Source organism: Narcine bancroftii, chromosome 2, assembly GCF_036971445.1.
Source record: "Narcine bancroftii isolate sNarBan1 chromosome 2, sNarBan1.hap1, whole genome shotgun sequence".
Lineage (NCBI taxonomy): Eukaryota > Metazoa > Chordata > Chondrichthyes > Torpediniformes > Narcinidae > Narcine > Narcine bancroftii.
This window is the reverse complement of record NC_091470.1, coordinates 145,284,837-145,309,011: the sequence shown is the minus strand read 5'-3', so window position 1 is coordinate 145,309,011 and position 24,175 is coordinate 145,284,837. Positions and strand designations below refer to the sequence as shown.

The 24,175-nt window shown below is 42.4% G+C and overlaps 1 protein-coding gene across 1 annotated transcript; it reads right to left on the bottom strand.

The window, feature by feature from the left end:
• Nucleotides 1-1,981: 1,981 nt before the first annotated feature.
• ca6 (carbonic anhydrase VI) lies at nt 1,982-19,431 on the bottom strand. The gene is given in 13 exon segments (XM_069915559.1): nt 1,982-2,506; nt 2,509-2,829; nt 4,770-4,866; nt 8,699-8,881; nt 9,419-9,538; nt 10,676-10,707; nt 10,921-11,001; nt 11,079-11,202; nt 12,215-12,337; nt 12,866-12,970; nt 17,064-17,093; nt 17,095-17,172; nt 19,279-19,431. Coding segments are annotated over 13 exon segments (1,701 nt in total). The 5' UTR covers nt 19,405-19,431; the 3' UTR covers nt 1,982-2,225.
• Nucleotides 19,432-24,175: the final 4,744 nt, after the last annotated feature.

Sequence of the window (24,175 nt, the reverse complement as noted above, 5' to 3'; positions counted from 1 at the left end):
TGTGTACTTTATATCTCAAAGATAAAGGAGCAAAACCAACGTTTTGGACTTGAGCAAAATGGTGGGGACGAGGGGCTGGGGGAGGCACAGTAGGTAACAGGTGGAGAAGGGAGAGAGGGAACATTAGCTAAGTGTAGCAAGTGGCGGAAATGATCATGGACGATATGCTGGATGTGGAGGCTGGTGGAGCATCCTGTTTTTTTGTTGCGTCTTTGGGCAGAAAGGACCAGGGCAGATGTGCAGGAAATGGAGGAGATGTGGGTGAAGTTGATGGTGGTAGAGGGGAAGCCATGTTCTTGCCCCCCACCATTTTGTTTGGGCGCCTGCCAACATTTTGCTCATCCCTTGATGAAGGGCTCAAGCCTGAAATATTGGCTACATAGCTTTATCTTTGCTACATAAACTACACGGTTTGATCTGCTGAGTTACCCCGGGATTGGGTTTTTACTTTGAGGATGTTTTATCTGAACTGGGAAACATTGGATGTGAAATTGTTGGGGCCATAGGAGGGAGAGGGAAGAACTGACAGAAGCTGATGAAATTATAATTGGCATTGTTGGGGCAGATTGAATCTATGGTGGCATAGTTGAGTGTATCCATTACATCACCAGCAATTGGGACCAGAGTGTCTGTAATGAGTTTGTATGGTCCCCCCATGTCTGTGTGGGTTTTCCTCGGGTGCTCCAGTTTCCTCCCACTCTTCAAAATCATACCGGGGTGTGGGGGGTGGATTGTAGGTTAATGGGTGTAATTGGGCGGCACGGACTCATGTGCTAAAATGGCCTGTTACCATGCTGAATGACTAAATTTAATTTAAATAGTAAAAATTGTCAGGTTTTAGATGACATGCTTTTAAGCTGAGGGGGTAAAGTTTCTGGGAGATGTGTGGGGCAAGTCTTTTTAACATGGAGAGCAGTGGGTGCCAAGAAAATGGTGTTGGAGAAGTGGTAGAAGCAGAAACAAGTGTGTGTGTGTGTGTGTGTGTGTGTAGATATATATATATATATATATATATATATATAGGTACAATGATATATAGATACAACGAGATAGACAACAGACTTGCCAAGGCAAATGACGCCTTTGGAAGACTACACAAAAGAGTCTGGAAAAACAACCAACTGAAAAACCTCACAAAGATTAGCGTATACAGAGCCGTTGTCATACCCACACTCCTGTTCGGATCCGAATCATGGGTCCCGGATTCACCTATGGCTCCTAGAACGCTTCCACCAGCGTTGTCTCCGCTCCATCCTCAACATTCATTGGAGTGACTTCATCCCTAACATCGAAGTACTCGAGATGGCAGAGGCCGACAGCATCGAATCCACGCTGCTGAAGATCCAACTGCGCTGGGTAGGTCACGTCTCCAGAATGGAGGACCATCGCCTTCCCAAGATCGTGTTATATGGCGAGCTCTCCACTGGCCACCGTGACAAAGGTGCACCAAAGAAGAGGTACAAGCACTGCCTAAAGAAATCTCTTGGTGCCTGCCATATTGACCACCGCCAGTGGGCTGATATCGCCTCAAACCGTGCATCTTGGCGCCTCACAGTTCGGCGGGCAGCAACCTCCTTTGAAGAAGACTGCAAAGCCCACCTCACTGACAAAAGACAAAGGAGGAAAAACCCAACACCCAACCCCAACCAACCAATTTTCCCCTGCAACCGCTGCAACTGTGTCTGCCTGTCCCGCATCGGACTTGTCAGCCACAAACGAGCCTGCAGCTGACGTGGAGATTTACCCCTCCATAAATCTTCGTCTGCGAAGCCAAGCCAAAGAAATAGATACATTCACACTTTTTTATACATATAAATATATACATGTATCCCCATACATATAGAAACATTTTTTAACCTAAACATTCTGATTCAAGCTAGTCCTAATTTTGCCAATATCTAGTATGCCCCAAAAACGTATAAAGTTGCAACATAAATGCAAGTAGATGTTGTAGAAATGCAGTTGCTAACATGAGCCCAACTGCAGTTATTGACAAATACTTACCAGTAATGGGAATTAAACTCTGACTGAATCGATCAGTAGAGTTAGGCTGGTTTCCCTATAATGCTATCTGCATTCCAAAAAGTAAGCGCTTGGTAATATCCTGGAAGGGATGTGAAAGGCACCAGAGAAATGTAAGTCTTTCTTCGTATTTGTTTATGTATCCTTGTCTACTTCCAATGAAGGACACATGTGCCATGGGTCTAGACTCCCATTGGCCTCAGTTACCCAAAACAATTGCTGTCCTCTGTAAGTTTCACCCCACCAAACAGTGCCGCAGAACTCATCCCCCAACCAACCACGTTTCCCTTTCTCCATCTGTACCTGCACTCCATTGAATGGCGAATCTCCAAAGGTCTCAGCACATGATCCCACATGTTGGGAGAACTCGCTTCACCCACGAAAGCGTCAAAGTACATGCCCTCAATGCCATCCTGGTCCTTGCCCAGGACCAGGGATCTACCTGCTTTCATAATGTATCCTTTCTTCAAGGACCCTGGCTGATAGCCCATTACTCCACAGCTCTTGACTGAGAGTTCCACGTTACACAAAAGTGTACCCATTTGTTTGTCCAAATGTTCAAGGGCACGTTCACAAATTGACCTCCAATCCACAAGCCCCAATCATGGTCCACAGAAATAAGAAGTTCATTATCGCTCTCCTTCATTGCGTATGACAGTAGGATCCTTGGCAAGGAATCCCTGGTTCGAACCCACATGCACAAGGTAAAGAATGTCAGGTTCATGCTGCGGAGGGGTTGGATCTCCACGTAACTCGACAGACTTTCCTCAGAGAAGTGGAAAACTGGGTTTGAAGACAATGCACCGTCTATGGAAATCAATGGAAAAGAGAACTCAATTTAACTCAGAAAATAATCTCTGAACACTTTCAAGTGTAGCTACACTTCACTTGTGTATCTACAGGATTGATTTGCTCCCTTTGTTGCCTTCTAAAACGTCGGAGAGACTGGGAACATACTGGGAGATTACTTTGCTGACCACCTTCTCTCTGTCCGCACCAGTGACAGAGACTTCCCAGTGGCCAACTATTCAATTTTGTGTCACACACCCACACTCACATGTGCACTCTCCCAGCAAGACCACCTGTAAATTGGGGGAACGACACCCAATTTTCTGTCAGAGCAATCTCCAGCCAGATGGTATTAACATAGACTTTTCCGGTTTCAGCTCACCTGCTCTGTTCTTCCCCCTCCCCTCTTCCATTCCCTTTTCCAGTTCTCCTCCCCTTCCCCCCACTATTCATCTAGCTATCCCTCCTCCCCTTAATTGCTGCTGTCTCCTCCTTCCCTTCTCCATCTATTACCTCCTACCTTTCTAACAACATCTCCCTCCATTCTCTTCTGTTCAGATGCCTGCCAACATTTTCTCATACTTGATGGAATCGCTGGTTATGTACTTTTTCCTTTGCTATATGACGGACGCTGCTTGACCTGCTGAGTTTCTCCAACACTGTGTTTTCACTTCAACCACGATGCCTGCAGATTTTCATGTTTTACTACCAAGCACCTTTAATGTGAATGTTTGCTTGTTGAACGAACTGGTACTTGGGAAGACAGCGGTGTCAAGCTCTCAGAGCCATACAGCATAGAACAGACCCTTCGACCAAACTAGTCCATTTCGACCCACATGATGTTGTGGCTAATTGCATGACCCTGCTCTTGGCCTGTATCCCTCCAAGCCCCTCTAGGCCAACTAAAAAGTCAGTCAAATGCAGATGAACTTCTCTGAAACTTTTGCCACAATGGATAATAACCCATAAAATTGCAGTCTATGTCATTTAAAGGCAGCAACTCATCGGAATGTTGGAAGGTGCACCATCTTGTATTGGACAACAAAACCATTCCTTTGTCAGTATTGTCACCGCTATTCCCTCGAAGCTGTGCATGTGAACGCACACACGATTTGCAACCAGCGCACAAAGAGAATGACTGTGCGCACAATTAGTTAACTAAAAGAAAATAGTTCAAAGTATAGAATAAAATCTTAAGTAAATACATTACTTCATGGAATGCAGTCATATTTGTATTATATAAAACATACCAATACAGTTTTATTGGCTATGAGAGATCTTGGCCAAAATGATCTTGAAACAATTCTGTCAATTCAAGTTTACAATTGCGCAAGCATTCAGTCCACACAGATTTTTGTCACAAGAAAAAAAATTTGTGCAACATTAAATTTTTGCACATGCTGGCTAAAAATTTGAGGGAACATTGATTGTCACCCCAATATTTTCCTCAACCTTGGAAACGTGAGAGACCTTAGAAACTGAAATCAAAAGATAAACTGCTGGAAATCTCCATGGGACAAGCAGCATCTGTGGGGGCAAAGGATCGGTCAGTATGTTGGGTCAAGACTACATCAGGACTGATAATGTAGAGGGAAAATATTGGGGTGTGAAGTGTTGGGAGGTGATGGGTGGAACCCAATGAGGGATGATGGGCAGATGGAGCCAGGTTGGGGAGGGGGGAGTGTCGAGACTGGTCTGTGATTAGGTGTAAACCATAACAAGCACGGTTAGCACAACGCTGCGATAGCGCCAGTGATCTGGGTTCAACTCAAGTGCTGTCTGTTAGGAGTTTGTTCGTTCTCCCTATGTCTGTGTGAATTTCCTCCAGGCGCACCGTTCAAAAACATATTGTGGGTTGTAGGTCAATTGGATGAAATTGGTCAGTCTGGGCTCATAGGCCAAAAGGGCCTGTTACTGTGCTGTATGTTGACATTGACAATTTAAGGCCCCTCCTCAACCTTTCTTGCACCATGCTTCATCTTTATCTCCGTCAAGGTTCCCGTTGGAGGAGGAGTCACGCGATGGAGTAGTGGCCGGACGGTGAACTCCAGCCCTCTCCAGAAAAGTCGGGAAAAACAAGAGAAAACACAAAGGCACAGAAATAAAAGTTACAAAAAAGTGAGTATAAAGGTGGAAAGAAGATGGCGACAAAAAAAGAAAAGTCGAAAGCAACGGTAAGAAGAGAGGAAGAGAAGACAAAGGAGGAAAAAGGTGAAGGCCTTACCTGTCCGAAGAGGCCCGCTGCGGAGAGAGAAACCCGCTCCCTCAGGTCGGTAAATAATGGACTACAAAAATGGCTCGCAGAGCCGAACAAAAGTGCGCAACCGCGCATGCGCGAAGTTTCGCGCATGCGCGATGCGAATGAAAAAAAACACACCGACGGGAGGGGGGACCAGCTGGGGAGTCGATCTCCACAGCCGGCAACGACAGCTGCAGAACACCTGCAGCAAGAAGAGACCACAGAAGACAATAGAAACAAGATAGAAGAGGAGGAAAGGGCAACAAAGAAACAACAGATGGTCAACCCAGAGGAAGAAGAAGAGGAAGAGTATGGTGAAATAGAAGAAGAAAAGAGAGGCAAGGTAAAGGATATACTTGCTCTTATTAGAGGATACATGGAATCATTTAAAGAATGGCAAACACAGGAATTTAAGGATTTAAGAAAAAGAATAAACAACACAGAGGAGAAAATAATTAAAATGGAGATGACCTTAACAGAAATGGGAAAAAAAATGGACAAGATGGAAGAGCGGGCAGTAGCAGCAGAAATGGAGGTAGAAGACTTAAAAAAGAAATTGGAGAAATCTAATAAAAAAACTAAAGAGACACAAGAACTACTAGCTCAAAAAATAGATACAATGGAAAACCATAACAGAAGAAATAACATAAAGATAGTGGGCCTTAAGGAAGATGAAGAAGGCAAGAATATGAGGGAGTTTATAAAAGAGTGGATCCCTAAGACCCTAGGATGTCCAGAACTACAGCATGAAATGGAAATAGAAAGGGCACATAGAGTATTGGCCTCTAAACCACAACCACAACAAAAACCAAGATCTATTGTAGTAAAATTCCTAAGATATACTACAAGAGAAAAGGTACTGGAGAAGACAATGGAAAAAGTAAGAGAGGGCAACAAACCACTGGAGTATAAAGGGCAAAAAATCTTCATTTATCCAGATATAAGTTTTGAACTCCTAAAGAAGAGAAAAGAGTTCAATACAGCAAAGGCGATTTTATGGAAGAAAGGGTATAAATTTATACTAAAGCATCCAGCGGTATTGAAAATATTTATTCCAGGACAGCAAAACAGACTATTCTCGGATCCAGAAGAAGCACGAAAATTTGCAGAACAATTACAAAAATAGACTGAGGGAGGAAGACGGGTAATGAGAGTTAAAATGATCACGACTGATATGTATGTGGGTAAAGACAAAAATAGACTGAGGGATGAAGACGGGTAATGAGAGTAAAAATGATCACGATTGATATGTATGCAGGTAAAGAGGTATAAGAGTGAATAGAGACAATGAGCATACATGAATGTATCTGTACTTAGAAGAAAATATAGATAGTATAGACAAGAATTAATAAGGGAAGGTAATGGAATAGAGAGAATAAGGAGGGAATTAAAAGAGGGACCTTTGTGACATATGAAAAGTGAAATCTTTTCTGGGGGAGGCGGGGTGGGGGGAAATAGCGGTCACTGCACAATCAGTTGACGCTTGCGAGTGGATTCGCAAATCCAAATGGAGAGGGGAGATGTGGTTGTCCGACAAGGGATAAAGGACAACTCAGGAGGTGAAGGGGAGATTGGGGATAAATAAGATAGAAATAGGAGAATAAGGAAAATGTTAGATGTTGTAGGAATGTTGTCTTATAAAGAGTTGAAAATAAGAAAACAGAAATGGAAAAGGAGGAAAGGTAATGATGGAAAAACGGAAAGAGAAGATAAACAAAATATAAAAGGGCTACGCTGAACTATATGTCTTTAAATATTAATGGAATACATAACCAAATTAAAAGGAAGAAACTACCAAATTTAAATGAATAAATGTATTCCATTAGAAAAAAATAACATATTGGTTAAGAAATAATATTGAAATATTCGAACAAGTATAGGAGCCTTACATTAAATACAATAGCGAAAACCTACCGGGGACAAACATTACCTAAGTTGATGGAAGGAGAAGGAAAGAAAAGAATGGACTCAGTAGAATTTCTGGTGTAATTTTGTTGAATGACAACATTGTCTGACTGGATTAATGCAACCTAGATTGTATACCTAAAATGGATGAGAGGGGGGGGTGGGGGGTGGTTTGGGAGGAAAGGGGGGGGGGAGAAAAAGTCACTGTATATGTGTGAAAAGAAATAGTGTATATCATGGCTAATGTGATTTATGGTGTGAAAAATAAAAAAATTTAAAAAAAAAAAAAAAAAAAAAAAAAAAAAAAAAAAAAAGGTTCCCGTTGGAGTGGAGGGAGTCTCCAGGGCAATGGAACTCTGTGGCTTCCACTCTGGAAACCATGAAACATGACCTACGTCATTTAGGAGCCACTAATTTGAGAAGTCAGGCTTTGATGGGCCAACACCATCCTTGGTATCAGAGGAAAGGTATGTTTGAAGATCAAGACCTCAAATCCAGCACAAAGTTCATCCTCTGCTGAGCAGAGGAGATTGTTGCTCTCCTTGACAAAACAAGGATGAGCGACTTCAGACACTGAAGAACACTGGAGAAATACCACCAATGTAGACCCATAAACCCTCCAAAGCTCTTGGCAAGGTAGGCCACCAACATCAGTGGACTCCCCAGGTCAACGTCTCCAACAATGAGGTTCAGTGAGATAGATATTTACATAAAAAAGGAATGAAGGGATATGGGGAAAAGGCAGGAAGGTGGAGTTGAGTCAATCATCAGATCAGCCATGATCTTATCGAATGGCAGATCAAGCTCGATGGGCCAGATGGGCAACTCCTGCTCCTATTTCTTATGGTTCCCCTCTGATGGATTGGACTGTAGAACCACATCTTACATATTCCCAACGCGACATTCCCAAAATAGATGCTCGATTCTGAGCTCAGTCACGACAAAAATCTGCTCAGTGGACATCAAAAATATTCAAGGATATTCACAGGAACAGGCCCTTTGGCCCGTGTGTCTATGCTGGACATTCTGTCCAAATCCAACTAAAACTCTGCTGCTTGCACCTGATAGGTATTTCTTCATCCCCCTCATATTCATGTGTCTGTCTTGATACCTCATAAATGCTGCTATTGTACCTGCTTCCACCTCTACTCCAGGCAGCCACCACACTATGTGACAGATTTTCACCCTCCCCCCCACCCCACCTTAAACTTGTGTCCTCAAGTTTCTGTCCCTGTGACCCTGGGGAAAATGTTCCAACTCTTCACCCTATCAATTATTTTCTATTTGGATTCCTTGTCAGCCTCCACAAATCCCCTCTGAAAAACATGTTCTCAAAAACTCCTTGAAAAATTGTCTGTCTCTTGGAAATTATTGGCCTGTGATCACTTGAAGGAAAATTTGTTCTGCCGCTGACAACCTTGAGTCCTTGCCTTCTGAACCATCCAACGGTCCACCTTTGTCAAGAATGTGAGAGTATGAGGGGCCCCTCAACAGCCCCAACAACTACCTCAGGGCTCATAGACTGGAGGGGAAGTGGGTCATCTTCATTGCGACGGGACCTGTTTCAGGGACTGATGTGGAGAGGATGAGTGAGTGAGTGAGTGAATCTTTGCTGCCATCTGTGGGAGTCAGTGAAGAATTACTTCACGTTGACCAGGCTGCTTCAGAAATTAGAGTTGCTGGAAGAACTCAGCAGGAAGAAATAGTCAGTCAGCGTTTTGATTGAAAGGGTTTATAGCTTACCCAGAGTTGGTGGAGAGAGCCCGATGGTACAGTCCTAAACAGAGCTGTCCCACAGCTCCAATCACCTAGTTTACGATTCTGATCTTGGCTGCATCTGTGTGAAGCTGGCATGATTAGCGTAGCAGTTAACGCAATGCCTTGATAGCACCAGAGATTGGGACCGGGGTTCAAATCCTGCGCTATCTGTAAGGAGTTTGTATGTTCTCCTGGTGTCTGTGTGGGTTTTCCCCAAAAGCTCCATTTCCTCCCATCATTCAAAACTTGGCGGGGGTGTGGATTAATTGGGTGTAAAGTGGCCAGCACAGACTTTTGGGCTGTTACCACGATGTATGTCTACATTTTCTTTTTCATTCTCCCTGTGACCACATTGGGTGCTCCTGTTACCTGAATGTTTGGTAAACTGGCGGAGTAAGTTCATCTGAATGAAATAAGGGTGTTAACGGATGGAAGGGAATAAAGTGAGGGGATTGGAATTAATGGGATGGCTCTGAGAATGAGCTCAGACTCAATGGGCAAAATGGCCTTTTATGGATATTTAAATATGTTATCAATTTTTAAACAATTTAATTGTATGAATGTGTTTCAAATGCCTTTCATCAAAAGCCTTTGAAGGGATCAACTGACTTCAGATTCCAACTCATGAGGTCTCGACACCATCTATAGACTCTTCCTCCTTGTAGGATAACCCATCGAAGCAAGGATTCAAGAACACCAGGTGACCATGTTGTTCAACCACAGGTAAATAGGAGGCAAGGAACTGAGCACAATCTCGCATATTGCTTTCATGGGATCTTGGCCAGGGGAGGTGCCGTAGGACTGGAGAAAGGCAAATGTAGTTCCCTTGTTTAAAAAAGGGAATAGGGAGAATCCTGGAATTACAGACCGGTGAGTCATATGTCAGTGATGTGCAAACTAATGGAGAAGTTTCTTAAGGATGGGATCTATGAGCATTTGGAGAAGTTCAGTCTACTCAAGGATAGTCAGCATGAAGGGAAGGTCGTGCCTCACGAATCTATTGAGTTTTTTGAGGAGGTAACTAAAGAAATTGATGAGGGTAAGTCGGTAGATGTGGTCTACATGGATTTTAGCAAAGGAATTTGACAAGGTCCCCCATGAGAGACCCATCCAGAAAGTCATGAGGCATGGGATCAGTGGAACCTTGGCCGTGTTGATAAAAAATTGGCTTGTAGGAAGAAAGCAGAGAAAGTGGAAGGAAAGTATTCTGCCTGGAGGTCGGTGGCTAGTGGAGGGGCCACAGGGATCTGTTCTGGGACCCCTGCACTTCATGATTTTTATAAATGACCTGGATGAAGAGGCGGAAGGATGGGTCAGTAAGTTTGTGGATGACATGAAGGTTGGAGGAGTTGTGGATGGAGCTGAAGATTGTTGAAGGTTTCAAGAGGATATAGACAGGATGCAGAGTTGGGCAGAAAAGTGGTGTGAAGTGCTGCAGTTTGGAAGGACTAACCAGAAGGCTGAGGACAGGGTTAAGAGAGTGGATAAACAGATGGACCTTGGGGGTCCAAATCCCTCGAGGTTGCTGCCCAGTTTGATGGGATAGTTAAGAAGGCCTATGGGACATTGGGCTTTATTAATAGGGGAATTGAATTCAGGAGTAGAAAGGTCATGTTACAAATCTCTGGTAAGATCACACTAAGAGTATTGTGTTCAGTTCTGGTCACCTCATTACAGGAAGGAAGTGAAAGCTCTCAAGAGGGTGTAGAGGAGATTTATCAGGATGTTGCCTGGATTGGGAAACAAGTTTTATGAGGCAAGGTTAACAGAGCTGGGGCTTTTCACTATGGGGCACAGAAGGATGAGAGGAGACTTGATTGAGATCTACAAGATGATGAGAGCCAGCACCTGTTTCCCAGGGCAGGATCAGCAAACACCAGAGAGCATATGGAACAAGGTGAAGGGAGGGAAGTTTAGGGGAGACATCAGGGGTAAGTTTTGTTTCCACAGAGTTGTAGGTACCTGGAAAGCATTGCTGGGGATGGTGGTGGAGGCTGAAACATTGGGGGCATTTAACAGACTCTTTTACAGACACATGGATGAAAGAAAAATAGATGTTTATGGGGAAGGAAGGAACATATAAGTCAGCATAACATCGAAGGATAAAGGGCTTGTACTATGCTGTACAATTCTATGTTCTCTGTTCTGTGCGTAGTTTAGCATCACATTTGGCCTGATTGAAATAATTCTGTGTTTGTCATTCCTACCTGATTCCCAGTAGTTCAATTTGTTCAAAATTCCTTCAATTCTATCCAACTTTCCTTGAACAGTGTCAAGGTGGCAAGAATCTATGAACAAAAAAATCTTTGTGAATGCAGTTAAGAAAATAGCTAAAACATGCATCGTTTGTGCAGAAGTATGATACCTTTCTCCAGGATAGGTTGAAATGAGGCATCCACAACTCTATCGTTGACTGGCTGGGCATGCCGATAATTACTCCTCAGGGTTTTGTTCTCCCAGTCCATCACAGAGTTTTCCAATAATCAGATCTCCACAAAGATGTCAAAAAGAAAGGTGACTTTCAAAGTATAGGCCAGCTAATATGTGCAAAGCAAGCTTTCCCTCACCTACTCAACCTTTCTTATAACTCAGCTCTTCAAGTCCCAGCTATAATCATGTCCATTTTCTCTACACTCTTTCAATCTTATTGAGATCCTTCCTGTCAATAGGTGACCAAAACTGCACATAAAATGCTCCAAATTTGACCCCACCACTGTCTTAAACAATTTCAATATAACATCCCAACTCCTGTGTGCAATTCTTTGATTTCTCAAGGCCAATGTGCCTGAAGCTTTCTGATTTCTCAGAACCCAAAGGAAATTTGGTGCGTTCCCACTTTCCCAATTTTTATAGATGTTCCGAGAAAGTATTGTGTCCTGATGCATCACAGCTTGGGATGAGAACTGCTCTGTTCAAGATCACATTCATGGTAGAACTTATTCATAAAATCCCTAGTGTCCAGCACCTCTGAGGATTGGTAGATACCAGATACATGTATTTTCCGGTTTCTTGAGCTTACAATGCCTCACTAATACATCTGCATTAAGAATAAACAGTTTAAAAGACAAAAATTTGATACTGTACTTAGATTGAACAATCTTCACGCGTGAATATATAAACCTGAAAACGTTTCACTTTATTTTCAGTCACGTACTTAGATAGAATTTAATCATCGCAGCATCTACAGGTTCCTCCCCCTCCACAGAACCACCCTAAAGTCAAACAATAACATAACAGATAATTAACCCCCCCACTCCCCCTTCAGATTTACAGATAATGCTTCTGACTGGACCAAATCTTACTAAGCGTGGATGGAGAATATTTATTTTACCATTTTAAACTTGCGTATTTTTATATATTTATTCTTATTTAAATTTTTAACATTTATTTTCATTGAATCAATTCAGATTCCAGGGGTTTTATTGTATAATATTCTCCAGAGATATCCTCAATAGAAAATTAGATCGACCTTTATGAAAATATAATTGGGATCATCTTTACCTGATTTGATGAGAGCACAATTGGTGTGTCAAAGATTGTCCAGATTATTGTCTCAAAGCAAGGTGGCGTTGTCAAAGACCCTCTGTATCTGTAGAAGTTAGAGAGGTTATCTGGCAGCATGTGCTGATGTCGATTGGTTGTATCTCAGAGAGAGGAAAAAAGATGCAGAATAGAGAAAAAGTGTTGAAAATGAACATCCAAATACTGTACTCAAACATTCATTCTTGGACCCTGAGCAATTGAGAGATACATTCACAGCTTCCAGAACATCGGCCTCCCTTTACATGCTACCACTGAACATTTAACTTGCATTATTTATCCCAACCACTCTCCGTGGTTCCATGATCTCACCACACCTTATGTGAAGGAGTTTTTTTCTGATTTGTTATTGAATTTCTTGGTGATTATTTTATATTTGTGGCTTCTGGTTAAACTCTTCCCCAGAAATGGAGATGTTCTTGCTGTGACCCCACTATCAAAAAATTCTTTCATCATTTTAAGGACTTTTAATGGATTTTTCTTTCTTCAAGAGAAAACAGACCTAATATAGTATATATCTGATATTTTAAAATGTAAGATGTTTAATTTTATCAGGTTATATCTTCTGATTCCTGGTATCCTTGGAAATCTTGTCTGCATCCTGTTCATTGCCTTTATATCTTAATTTTATAGGACAGAAGACCATGTACCTGTATAGCAGATTTTGTTTAGGCTGGATATAAAGTTGCTGTAGTATGTGTTTTCAAAATGTCCGTCCTGGAAAAGGGCCAGGAAACAAATCGTCAGTCATAAAACTGCAACATCTTGCCTCCACCATAAGATCATGACTCATTCAGTGCACTTTTCGATGTGAAATATGTTGCTGTGGTGTTACTACGTTGACACCTCACTGTACTTTGCAATGTATGGGTCAGTCAACACTGAGCAGACGGGAACTAGGTTTGGGAGAAAATCGGGGACCACAATGCTTTTGTAGCACCAGCAACCTGAGATCAAATCCAGCGTTGTCTATAAGGAGATTATATGTTCTCCCCATGACTGTGTGCTCTTCTTCCAGTCCCATGGAATTGGGTGACCCAGACTTGTGGAGCAGAAGGGCCTGTTACTGTGCTGTATGTCTAAATGGAAATGTAATGAATAGCAGAGGAGAAAGAGTTCAAGGGACATTAAGGAATTCAGAGAGATTCTCATTATCACATTGTTTACTTATAGCTTAATTGCAACCCCATGTATTGTGGATTTGTTTGAACTGTTGCTTTCTTAATATTTCAGTCCTTTTCCTTGAAGATTCACTTTAAGCCATATAATTGAAGTGTAAACACGATTATTTTGCTACCTGTCATCTCCCCACTCCCAGCTTTCTGCCAGGGATTGTATGCAATCAGAGCAAGAATGAGGCCCAGATGATTGGAGAGTCAAACTTTATTTTGAGAAATGAAGCACCTGAAATCAAAGATCAGCGTCTTTCATGGGTGCATCTTCTTCCAGGGGGTGAAAATGTTTTACACTAATCTATAGAAAGTGATGATATATTTTAAAAAGTGCCAAAAATTCACTCAGGTGCCTGGTTTTACAGAGCATCTGATGAAGTAAAGAAGAGATGGAATTTCAGAGCTCAGGAGCCCCAATGCAGAAAGGTCAGATACGGAAAAGAAAGTGAGAATGAAAAATGGGCCAGAATGTGGAGGAAAGCCAAGTTTCTGAAGGAGTACAAGGCAGAAGAAGTGTAGAGACAGGGTGGGGTGAGATACGGCTCTGGAGAACTTCAAGGCAGGAGAAGTGTAGAGACAGGGTGGGGTGAGATACGGCCCTAGAGAAGTTCAAGGCAGGAGAAGTGTAGAGACAGGGTGGGGTGAGATACGGCCCTAGAGAAGTTCAAGGCAGGAGAAGTGTAGAGACAGGGTGGGGTGAGATACGGCCCTAGAGAAGTTCAAGGCAGGAGAAGTGTAGAGACAAGGTGGGGTGAGATACAGCCCTAGAGAAGTTCAAGGCAGAAGAAGTGTAGAGACAGGGTGGGGTGAGATATGGCCCTAGAGAAGTTCAAGGCAGGAGAAGTGAGGAGACAGGGTGGGGTGAGATATTGCCCTAGAGAAGTTCAAGGCAGGAGGTGTAGAGACAGGGTGGGGTGAGATACGGCCCTAGAGAAGTTCAAGGCAAAGGAAGTATAGAGACAGGGTGGGGTGAGATACGGCCCTGGAGAAGTTCAAGGCAGGAGAAGTGTCGAGACAGGGTGGAGTGAGACAAAGAAGGATGTGAAACAGTGGCAAGGATGTTACAAGTTAGTGCAGAATGGCAGACATGTGGCTGATAGATGAGTGACACTTGAGGGGGTCAACTGACAAATAGTTAGTACTCAGGCAGTTGAATTTTGCATTAAAAATATTTCCAGTTCCTAGTGAAAGCTGACTTCCATGTTTTTCTGCTCTGAGGGGTTGTGACAGTGATCATTTCCCTGTAAATGATAAGGCAGAGTACAAGTCTATTGAAATGAGAAAACAGGTGTCTTATTGACCACTTTCACCAAGGCAATGAATCAATAACAATTTCCTTTTCCATCACGTTGGGCCAGGATTTATTTTTGATCCGTCAGGCTGAAGTGCATTGATTATCAAACTGAGCCATGGAATACTTGTTTTGGTCAATTGCTGCATTGAATTAAATACAGATCATTTCTAATTGACAGCCAATTCAGATGAAGACCAAATAAATATGGAGAGGGTGCAAAGGAGATTTAACAGGATGTTGCCTGGATTGGAGAATGTGCCTTGGAGTGAAGATGGACTTAACAGAGGTCTACAAAATTATGAGAGGCATAGATAAGGTAAATAGGTTTCCCAGAATGAGAGTAGCAAATACTAGAGGACCTCTGTACAAGGTGAGGGGAGGAAAGTTTAGGGGAGACCTCAGGCAAATGAGAGTATTGGGTGTCTGGAATGCTTTGCCAGGGGTGGTGGTGAAGGCTGGTACAACAGGGACATTTAAAAGACTCTTAGCCAGGTACATGGATGTATAGAAAATAGAGGGTTATGGGTGCAAAGTAGTGGCATTGAGATTGTTGAGTGGGATCATATTGTCAGCACAACATCATGGGCCAAAGGGCCTGCACTGTGCTGTAATGTTCTATGTTCTATAATATGCCACTCATACTCTATGTCCAGGTCATTGAAAGCAAACTTGCCATGTTACTTCTTCAACACCCATTCCAACTGTGTTGTCACTTTTAACAATCTGTTTAATTTTTTAAAACATAATTTTCATTTTTATAGGTCTGTGATTTTTTTGGCATCAACATCAGTTTCTCTGGTTGTCCTGCCTGTTCAGTTGGTGCAGCGAGTCCACTCTTGCCAGAGAGCCCTTGTGCTGAGCTGTATTTCCCTGGACTGGGCTGACGGACTGGGAGATACCCACCCACTGGCACCCAGGACCATGCTAGAATGAACACCTCAGCACAAGTGCAGATCTGGCCCTTTATCACCCTGTGCATCTGAATGGGTTCATTGCCCTTGCAGACTCTGTGATATATTTCTCCCTCTTTTCCATCTTCACCTTTTCCTTAATTGCCTGAATGAGGAGCAATAGAATCATCCTATCTCCATTCCCCACTTGGAGTCCTTGTGTCCAATCATCATTTGTTGGGACAGTCAGTGGCAACTCTTTCCTCATCTGACGAGGGGTCTCCCCTGATTCATTCATCCCCTTCTTATTGAGGGGTTGATGACAGCATCTTCTGTATTTCTGGAGTGACATTCTGAGCAGATGCTACAATCACACAATTCAGAGTCAGAATTTATTGTCACGAACAAGTCATGAAATTCGATGTTTTGGAGTAGCATCACAATGCAAACATTCATATCCTAACCATCCTACAACATTACTATACAAAAAATAATAATAATAGGGCGCGAAAAGTAAGGCAGTGTCTTTGGTTCATTGATTATTCAGGAATCTGATGGCATCAGGGAAGAAGATGTCCTTGTGCTGTTGAGTGCTTGCTTTGGGACTCCTCTACCTTTTTCCTGACAGGAGCAGAGTATGACCTGGGTGGTGGGGGTCCTTGAGGATAGAGGTTGCTTTCTTAAGACACCACCTCATGTAGATGTCCTCGAAGGAGTGAAGTCTGGTGTCTGTGATGTCACAGGCTGAGTTAGCAACCCTCTTCAATTTATTCTTATCCTGAGAGTTGGCGCCTCCAAACCAAGCAGTGATGCAGCCAGCCAGAATTTTCTCCACGGTACACCTATAGAGGTTTACCGAATCTCCTCGTACACCTCACAAAGTACAGTTGCTGGCGAGCCTTCTTTGTGCTTTCACCAATGTGGAGGCTCGAGGACAGATCCTCGGAGATGTTGACACCCAGGAATTTGAAGTTGTTGACCCTCTCCACGACTGAGCTATGTGATTGTCAATGCCATTTCGGTGTCCTGCATAAAGGAGGACATGAAGATGTCCACACAATTTACAAGGTAGATTTTGTGGAGGGTTTGAACTGAAAAGTTTTTTAAAGATCCATCTGGCATTTTTTTTTTAACCAATGCAGTTCTTGACAACTGTGCAGGAATTTATATTTTCATCCTCAGTATCTTATAAAGTCACAATACAGTCTCGCCTGTCCTAGTTTATGTAAGATACACTGGTCAGTGGCATAGCAGAGCTAAGATTTTCGGTGGGGGGGGGGGGTGAAAGTGGGGCTAGAAAGGATACATGCACTTAGGGTAAAGGTCGACTGTGGTCTGATGAGCTTGACAGACCTGTTCCTTGCTGCAATGTTGACTAGTTCTGTGTCTTTGATTGTCTCATCGGTGTAGCTTTTACAAAACAATTTTATTTCCAAAGAAGTCTTGAGCCATACCTTGTAGAAAAATGCAAGCACAGCCAATCAATCCAGCTGGTTTAGTGGATGCTTCAGAGAAACTGCTGTATTTGTCAGAATTATAATGAACAACGTGGGAAGTGATGGCCTGAGGTCAGCATTGTGGAGATTGCATGGTAGCTTGGTATCTACGGTGCACCAGCTGGATTGCATGGTAGCCTGGTATCTATGGTGCACCAGCTGGATTGCATGGTAACCTGGTATCTACGGTGCACCAGCTGGATTGCATGGTAGCCTGGTATCTACGGTGCACCAGCTGGATTGCATGGTAGCCTGGTATCTACGGTGCACCAGCTGGATTGCATGGTAGCCTGGTATCTACGGTGCACCAGCTGGATTGCATGGTAGCCTGGTATCTACGGTGCACCAGCTGGATTACATGGTAGCCTGGTATCTATGGTGCACCAGCTGGATTGCATGGTAGCCTGGTATCTACGGTGCACCAGCTGGATTGCATGGTAGCCTGGTATATACGGTGCACCATCTGGATTGCATGGTAGCCTGGAACAAAAGCAGAGTATTCCAAATGGTGCAATTCAAACCAAAAATGATGGACATTTTCAGCTGCTTGGGAATGAAGTTAAGCTGATGCTTCCAGTCAGCGAATTTTCATCAGAAGTGGGAATCCTTTTAAAGAGAAAAATGGAAGCAGGAGAGAAATAAAAACAAATGTGAAGGTGTGTGAAAAGATATTCAACAACCAAATTGATAATGACACAGGGCAAAGATGTATTAAGTGGAGATGCAAATGGAGACAGCAGATTCATTATCAGTGTTGATCAACATTGCTCAATGTTGGAGGGACTCAGCAGGTCAGGCAGCGTCTGTGGTGAGAAAAGGTCAGTCAATAGGGCCCTTTCAAATTGCCTTGTATAATGGGGTAAATGGGGCATTTTACTAGGTTGAAGACCCAGGGTCAAGGCAATTTGAAAGGGCCAAACCGGGCAAGCCCGGTCAAAATCTACCTGGTTCCCAGACCTACCTTGGAGGTGGTCAGGGAACCCAGTAAAACTTACCTGGGTGTCCTCCGCCAATTTGAAAGGGGAAATGGTTCACCTGGTTACTCTGGAACTTTAAACGGAAAGAACACAGGGAACAGGGGATTCCCTGTGGCTCCATGACACGTCACTCACCATGTCATTGCAGCGGTGGAATCCCCCTTAAATCACTGGGTAAGCGATTTAACAGGTCGGTTAGGCTGCCACTTAAAAGGTGCAGGAGGCACACACGACCCAGTAATGTCACCCAGGTCCCAGGAGGGCTACCCGAGTGCTGGTATTTGAAAGCGCCTAATGTTTCAGGCTAGGACCCCTTATTGAGACTGATTAAGTTTCTACCCATGGAAGCTGCTGAGTCATCCATTGTTTGCTCCAAGTTCCAGCATTGGCAGTTCTGTGCTTTGCCATTGTCAGTGTTGAGTCCGGAAGGCAGTGATGTGGTGAGTCAGAAGGTAAGGGGCTGTTCCTTGAGCTTACATTAAGCTTTGTTGTAGATGGAGAGGTCACTGTGGGAGTGGGATGGAGAAATAAGGTGACAGGCCACAAGGACTTGCTTGCAAAATGTTTTGCAGGGAGGTGACCCAATGTAATTTTGGATCCATGTGCAGAGACCACTTTTCGAGCAGTCTACTCGACTGAACGAAGGAAAAGTCAAGTCAAATCAAGTTTATTGTCATCTGATTCTACAAGTACAACCCATGAGTGAAGTCGGTCTGCAGATCCAGAAAGGGTGGACAAATTAAATGAAGAACAGTATTGGTCAAGGATTTGGAGCAACAAATGACTCACTGCTGGAGGCCAAGATTATAATTCAGACCAATTATTGGCAAAGAATGCATTATAAAATCTATCATATTACAGCAGTGATTTACTTCATTTCAAAGTTATTCTATGCCCTGATGCTAAAAATAATCCTGGCTCTTTCTCACAGCTGCCCTGAGCAAGCTCAATGAGATCAGCGAGATCCCACATCCAGCATCTGATCTGTGCCTGATGTAATTGATCTCAGCTGCAGCTTGAAGCTGCATTGCCCCATTGCTTCCAAATGCACCAGTTTGTGTTAAACATGTATTACTATCAGGTTCTGTTGCCAGTTCTAGACAAAACTCATGAAGAGATTGGTCCAATCGTCACTGGATCCCAACGGTTTTCTTTAACGTATATTTCTGATATCAATTGAACAAACTGTTCTGTACCTCTGCAATGTATCATCTACCATCAATCGTGTGCTCTGAGCCACTACTCTCCAGGTCAAGGCCACCCCAATGAAAATGCATCTGAACAGCAGTGTAGCGATCCGACAGCCCTTTGTTAATGTACATGGAGGAAGGTAAGTTAATCGCAACTGTGAAAGCAAATTGTAAAAGATTATTGGTTAAATAGATGTATATCGTGTAAATGTAGAATGTGTGTGTGTACGTGTGTGCGCGTGCATGTGCGTGAGTGTAACATGTATACCATATTGCAGTACCTATTTTAATACCTGTTACAAACATCCAATGTGGAGAGAGAAAGAGATTAGTAAAACAGCTCTCATCAAAGCTATTAATGGAATTCCATCTATCTTAATTTTTACATTTTAAATTTAAATTCAGACATACAGCACAGTAACAGGCCCTTCCAGCCCATGCTGCCCAATTACACCCAATTGACTTCAACCCTTGGTACATTTTGGATGGTGGGAGGAAACCAGAGCACCTGGAGGAAACCCACACAGACAGAGGGGATGAACAAACAAATTCCGGACAGATTTTGACCAAGGTCATCAATGTTTCTTTGTCATTCGCAGATTTTGCCCAGTTTCCTTCACCATCCTCCTCCAGCTTCTCCCCAACAGTCCATTGATGGGAAACCTTCTTCCCCCAATTCCATGTTACCCATGTGCATATGACCAATTTCTCTTCCTTCATCTGCATTGTTACCTTGACGTTCCTATAGAGGAGCTATTCCATCTCCCTTTTCTGCTTCTCATTGTGCTCCTCAATGTCCTTGGTAACGCATCATTCATCTGTGGAGGGACAGTCCACCCTCCGATCCTACCTAACCAAATATCTTAGCCCCTCTGCTGATTCTAAAAGATCATTCTGCTTGTATATCCAAAGAAACAGTATGAAGGAAATTACCAAGTTAAATAGATGGCAGACAAAAGTATGTCAGTTCATGGGGGCAAAAAGTGCTGGAGAAACAGAGCACTTGAAATAGGAAAAATAAAGATACATAACCAACGTTTTGGGTTTGATCCCTTCATCAAGGTATCAGCAAAACCAGGGCCACCCATAAATTGGGGGAGCAACACCTAATTTTCCATCTGGGCGCTCTCCAACCGGATGGTTTCTGCTGGCCCACTCCCCATTCTCCCTCCCTTCCCCATCCCTCGGTCTCCTTTCCTCCAGCTTTCCACCCCCTTCCCTCTCCATTCACAGAGCCATCCCTCCTCCCCCTGTTTGCTGATGTGCCCTCTCTCCCTTCACCACCTATTACCTCTTTCCTGTGGGTCCGTGCTCCTCCCCCACATCCCATCATTTTATTCAGGCACCTGCCTACATGTTGCTCACACCTTGATGAAGGGCTAGAGCCTGAAACATTGGCGATGTACCTTTATCCTTGCTCTATGAATTACGCTGCTTGACCTGCTGAGTTTCTCCAGCATTGTGTTTTTACTTCAATCACGGTGTCTGGGGAGTCACGTGATGGAGTAGTGGCCGGACGGTGAACTCCAGCCCTCTCCAGAAAAGTCGGGAAAAACGAGAGAAAATACAAAGGCACAGAAATACAAGTTAAAGAAAAGTGAATATAAAGGTGGAAAGAAGATGGAGACAAAAGGAGAAAAATCAAAATCAACGGAAAGAAGAGAGGAAGAGAAGACAACGGAGGAAAAAGGTGAAGGCCTTACCTGTCCGAAGAGGCCCGCTGCGGAGAGAAGACCCCACTACCTCAGGTCGGTAGAAAGAGAACTACAACAATGGCTCACAGAGCCGAGTAAAAGTGCGCAACCGCGCATGCGCGACTCCTCGCGCATGCGCGATGCGCATACAAAAAAACACACCGACGGGAGGGGGGACCAGCTGGGGAGTCGATCTCCACAGCCGGCAACGACAGCTGCAGAACACCTGCAGCAAGAAGACACCACAGAAGACAATGGAAACAAGAAAGAAGAGGAGGAAAGGGCAGCAAAGAAACAACAGATGGTCAACCTAGAGGAAGAAGAAGAGGAAGAGGAAGAGTACAGGGAAATAGAAGAAGAAAAGATAGGCAAGGTAAAGGAGGTACTTGCTCTTGTTAGAGGATACATGGAGTCATTTAAAGAATGGCAAACACAGGAATTCAATGATTTAAGAAGAAGAATAAACAACACAGAAAAGAAAATAAATAAAATGGATATGACCTTAACAGAAATGGGGAAAAAAATGGACAAGATGGAAGAACGGGCAATAGCAGCAGAAATGGAGGTAGAAGACTTAAAAAAGAAATTGGAGGAATCTAATAAAAAAACTAAAGAGACACAAGAATTACTAGCCCAAAAAATAGATATAATGGAAAATTATAACAGAAGAAATAACATAAAGATAGTGGGCCTTAAGGAAGATGTAGAAGGCAAGAATATGAGGGAGTTTATAAAAGAATGGATCCCTAAGGCCCTAGGATGTCCAGAACTACAGCAAGAAATGGAAATAGAAAGGGCACATAGAGCATTGGCCCCTAAACCACAACCACAACAAAAACCAAGATCTATTGTAGTAAAATTCCTAAGATATACTACAAGAGAAAAGGTGCTGGAGAAGACAATGGAAAAAGTAAGAGAGGGCAACAAACCACTGGAGTATAAAGGGCAAAAAATCTTCATTTATCCAGATATAAGCTTTGAACTCCTAAAGAAGAGAAAAGAGTTCAATGCAGCAAAAGCGATTTTATGGAAGAAAGGATATAAATTTACACTGAAGCATCCTGCGGTATTGAAAATATTTATTCCAGGACAACAAAACAGACTATTCTCGGATCCAGAAGAAGCACGAAAATTTGCAGAACAATTACAAAAATAGACTGAGGGATGAAGACGGGTAATGAGAGCAAAAATTATCACGATTGATATGTATGTGGGTAAAGACAAAAATAGACTGAGGGATGAAGACGGGTAAGGAGGGTAAAAATGACCACGATTGATATGTATGCGGGTAAAGAGGTATAAGAGTGAATAGAGACAACGGGCATATGTGAAAGTATCTGTAATTAGAGGAAAACATAGAAAGTATAGACAAGAATTAATAAGGGAAGGTAATGGAATAGAGAGAATAAGGAGGGAACTAAAAGAGTGACCTTTGTGACATATAAAAAACGAAATCTTTTCTGGGGGGGGCTGGGTGGGGGGAAAAGAGCGGTCACTGCAAAATCAGTTGACGCTTGCGAGTGGATTTGCAAATCCAAATGGAGAGGGGAGATGTGGTTGTCCGACAAGGGATAAAGGGCAACTCAGGAGGGGAAGGGGAGATTGGGGATAAAGAAGATAGAAATAGGAGAATAAGGAAAATGTTGGATGTTGTAGGAATGTTGTCTGGTAAAGAGTTGAAAATAAGAAAACAGAAATGGAAAAGGAGGAAAGGTAATGATGGAAAAACGGAAAGAGAAGATAAACAAAATATAAAATGGCTACGCTGAACTATATGACTCTAAATATTAATGGAATACATAACCAAATTAAAAGGAAGAAACTACTAAATTTACTGAAAAAGGAAAAAATAGATATAGCATTTGTCCAAGAAACACATTTAACTGAATTGGAGCACAAGAAATTAAAGAGAGATTGGGTAGGACATGTAACAGCAGCATCGTATAATTCAAAAGCAAGAGGAGTGGCTATATTAATTAGCAAAAATGTGCCATTTAAAATAGAAGAGGAAATAATAGATCCAGCAGGGAGATATGTTATGATAAAATGTCAGATATATTCAGAGCTTTGGAATCTACTTAATATATATTCACCTAACGAAGAAGATCAAAAGTTTATGCAAGATATCTTTTTGAAGGTAGCTAATACGCAAGGGAACATACTAATAGGAGGGGATTTCAATCTGAATTTGGATCCAAATATGGATAAAACGGGGAAAAAAATTAACAGGAAGAACAAAGTAACCAAATTTATAATTAAATCAATGCAAGAAATGAAACTTGTGGACATATGGAGGAAACAAAACCCAAAAGAAAAGGAATACTCATACTACTCGACTAGACATAAAACATACTCAAGGATAGACCTATTCCTGTTATCAGCCCACATACAAGGGAGAGTTAGGAAAACGGAATATAAAGCTAGACTATTATCGGACCACTCACCCCTGTTATTGGCAATAGAGCTAGAAGACATCCCTCCAAGAATGTATAGATGGAGATTAAACCCCATGCTACTTAAAAGACAGGATTTTAGAGAATTTATTGAAAAACAATTAAAAATGTACTTTGAAGTAAATACGGAATCAGTGGAAGATAAGTTTATACTATGGGACGCAATGAAAGCATTCATTAGAGGGCAAATAATAAGTTATGCAACCAAGATGAAGAAGGACTATAATCAGGAAACAGAGCAGTTGGAAAGGGAAATAATAAACATAGAAAAAAAATTAGCAATAAAGGAAGATACAACCAAAAGAAGAGAATTGGCGGATAAAAAAATAAAATATGAAACATTACAAACATATAAGGTGGAGAAGAATATAATGAAGACAAAACAGAAATATTATGAACTAGGGGAAAAAACACACAAAATCCTAGCATGGCAGCTTAAGACAGAGCAAACTAAGAAAACGGTATTGGCAACAAGGAAAAAAGACAAACAAATTACATATAATCCAAAAGAAATTAAGGAAAACTTCAGAGAATTCTATGAACAATTATACCGAACCGAAAACGAAGGGAAAGAAGGGAAAATAGATGAATTTTTGACTAAAATTGAACTACCAAAACTACAAATAGAGGAACAAAATAAATTAACAGAACCATTTGGAACAGTAGAAATACAAGAGATAATAAAAAATTTACCAAATAATAAGACACCAGGAGAGGATGGACTCCCAATAGAATTCTACAAAACATTTAAAGACC